Source organism: Mizuhopecten yessoensis, unplaced genomic scaffold (assembly GCF_002113885.1).
Source record: "Mizuhopecten yessoensis strain PY_sf001 unplaced genomic scaffold, ASM211388v2 hete_36162220, whole genome shotgun sequence".
NCBI lineage: Eukaryota > Metazoa > Mollusca > Bivalvia > Pectinida > Pectinidae > Mizuhopecten > Mizuhopecten yessoensis.
The window spans coordinates 1412-4372 of record NW_018485166.1 but is presented as its reverse complement, the minus strand read 5'-3'; the positions used below and the strand labels follow the sequence as shown (position 1 = coordinate 4372).

General features: G+C 35.8%; 1 protein-coding gene across 1 annotated transcript; it reads left to right on the top strand.

The window, feature by feature from the left end:
* Positions 1-1031: 1031 nt before the first annotated feature.
* LOC110444692 (dual specificity protein phosphatase 3-like) lies at positions 1032-2241 on the top strand (the record flags this gene model as incomplete). Its single annotated transcript, XM_021489057.1, has 2 exons — positions 1032-1255; positions 1618-2241. Coding segments are annotated over 2 exons (466 nt in total), but the record flags the coding sequence as incomplete, so codon positions are not given.
* Positions 2242-2961: the final 720 nt, after the last annotated feature.

Here is a 2961-nt window from a genome sequence, read left to right as displayed (position 1 = left end):
CCCCCCCCCCCCCCCCCCCCCCTTCAAAAAATCCTGTATCCGCCCCTGGATACATTCGATGACAAGATGAAACATATATGGCTTTCTCGCATTTAAAAATACAATGCTATTTTGACAAGTCGATATAGCGTAAAATGATTATTATTGTGAGAGCGATGTTTGTTTATCGTTAATTAATGTTTTACTTAAGATGAATGCTACCATATAAATTAATAGTTTATAACAATATCCCTGTATTGAATCATCCTCTTAATTTCATGTTGGATGAAACTGTACCGCGGGTAGACCATTATACTTCTCTTGACTGGATACATATATAGCTCAGTCGGTAAGAGCCTGGTAAGTCTAGGGTTCGAATGCCGGTCTAGCCCCACTGTATTGTTTGACATTCAGAACACTTATTGTTTTTTTTGTTAATCTCGTCCCTATTGTTTCCATAACAGTCAACAAGGTATAATTTTCTTTTCAGAAATGATTTATCAAAACTGGTTTTCAGTACAAAGCTACAGTTTTCGGCAGCGCTACAGGGATCCTTTATTCACTTGCTTCAACATTACGTTTAAAACCATAGCTTGCGACGCTCTTTACAGAATAACAGTCAGTCGAATTGAGTATTTGTAATCAAAAATATAAATAAGCAACGAAAACAGAAAATCAAGTGGGCGAATTAAGGACGTATTCTCTGCCACATTACAATATTACTGTCGAGTAATTGTATATGCACGGTATCAAAATGAGATTGATACCTTACAACGGTACGTAACCTCAAGCCAGATAAAACACTGTTAGCTTTATCTTCTGCCAGAGCGAATATTCATATAGTCGGAGTCGTAAAAACACCCTTGAAGTGTAGTGCATCGAGGTTACATCAGGTTCAGTGGGAATTAGAACCTAAACTGAAATACGACTTTATTTAGAATTTGTTATTTTGACTATATCACGTTACATTAAGCTATGTTGTAAGTCATTTATTTGTATAATTATTGACATCTTTGTATAATGCGAATGATTATGTGTTGATTATTGTTTAGGTCAATTGCAAAGAACCGGACAGGGCTGAAGAAGCTTGGAGTGACCCACCTACTGAACGCTGCCCAGGGGAAGACTAACTTCCATGTTAACATTAACTTTGAAATGTTTAAACGGGTTGATATCAGCTATTACGGGATTGAGGCGATGGATCAAATGAACTTTCAGTTGACACCATTTTTTGATAAATCGGCTGAGTTTATCCAGAAAGGTATCGATTCTGGGGGTAAGTATATGTAGCAACCTTTTGCGTGTGATATAAATTAATACGCAATTATCAAAAATGTTCATTATTGTCTTTTGAACCGTCACTCGTAGAGTCGAATACGTTATGACGGTTAACATACATTTACATATGAATAGAAAAATAAATAGTAGTTTCGTGGGTATTGTACCCCTTACTTACATAGATTTCAAAAATAAGAGGAGTATTTATTCCGATATATAATTAGCAAGCGTGTAGGTTAGAAATCATTGCACTACTCGAAAGAGGTGACAAGACGAAAATAATGTACAGGCTGTTTTGTAGTAACCTGTCTATAAATGTGTTGTATGTAATTATTCGTCAACTGTTTATTTTATTTTCAGGGAAGGTGATGGTGAACTGTAAAGTAGGCGGGAGTAGGTCGGCTACCCTGGTTCTTGCCTACCTCATGATAAAACATCATTTAACAATACAGGATGCAACACGATTGGTCAGGTCTAAACGAGAAATTTGTCCGAATGACGGTTTCTTGCAACAATTATGCGATCTCAATGAAAAAATGAATAAGACTGGACATTTTGACCATAAACCAGAAGAAATCTCCAAAACTGAGGAAAACGTATAATGAAGAAAAGATGAAAAAAAAACATTATTTTAGCCCGGTTAATGAAAGTGTACTGTTGAACAATAATTACATGATGAACGTCTCGAGAAAAATACAGGATTTACAGGAATCGTTTATGAAATTGTTTACCTGTTCAACAGTTCTGTTCGGAATAATATACTGATGAAGCTACCGACAGCATCTACACAATTCTCAGTTTAACCCATCAACAATTTACCATGTCACGGACGCTAGAGTTGAAAATGTTTTTCTCGTGAGTTTCGTAGGCTTTAACAACCAATAAGTCGTAGGAATTGCAAACATTATCATCTCCTCATTTGAAGAGTTCAATGTAATGCAATGGTCACGTCTCGTCTACTAAAATATTCTTTCTACCAGAACATTACGATTATTGTTGTCTCTTATATAAAAAAAAACCTACGCGGATTAATCTATAGTTGTGGTATTTATAGATTATCCCACTGAGTTTTCGGGGTTTGTCGTGAGAACCATGTTCTCATCGCGAGCACGTGGATAGAATCGAGAGAGTACCGCAGGTGGACTTGATAGATGGGCTGGATCAAAAGCTAGTGAAACATATTTGTTATTACAGAAGTCACTGTAAGATATTCAGTTTAGACATGTTTTTCAAAGCATGTCCATAAATGACGACACATTGTACTAAAAGTTTAAAAACTGAAAGGTTGAACGCATTTGGTACTGGGTGAGGTTTGTGTGCGGTCCCGGCATAGGGGTAGGACATACCTTCAAACTTCAGTTATACAAACGACGCTGTCATGTTGATTTGGAAATTGTATGGACACATTTGTTGTTTCGTTAAGCTACTATAATATAAATGCTACTATTTAAATCAGCTAGCATAATTAATGTTCAGAGACTGTAGCTTGTTTTGTTGCATTATTTTAAATCACAAAAAACAGCAATTACATATATACTTATCCAAACCGGATACCACTCATTTCCAATATTCCGTTGATTGTAGAATAACTTTTGATAGATTATTCTGTTGCATTCCATCTTGGTTGAACATGTCTATACACACACTTAGATCAAGTCATTATCTAAGTTATAGAATATCTTGTTTACGTTCTATACATATTTC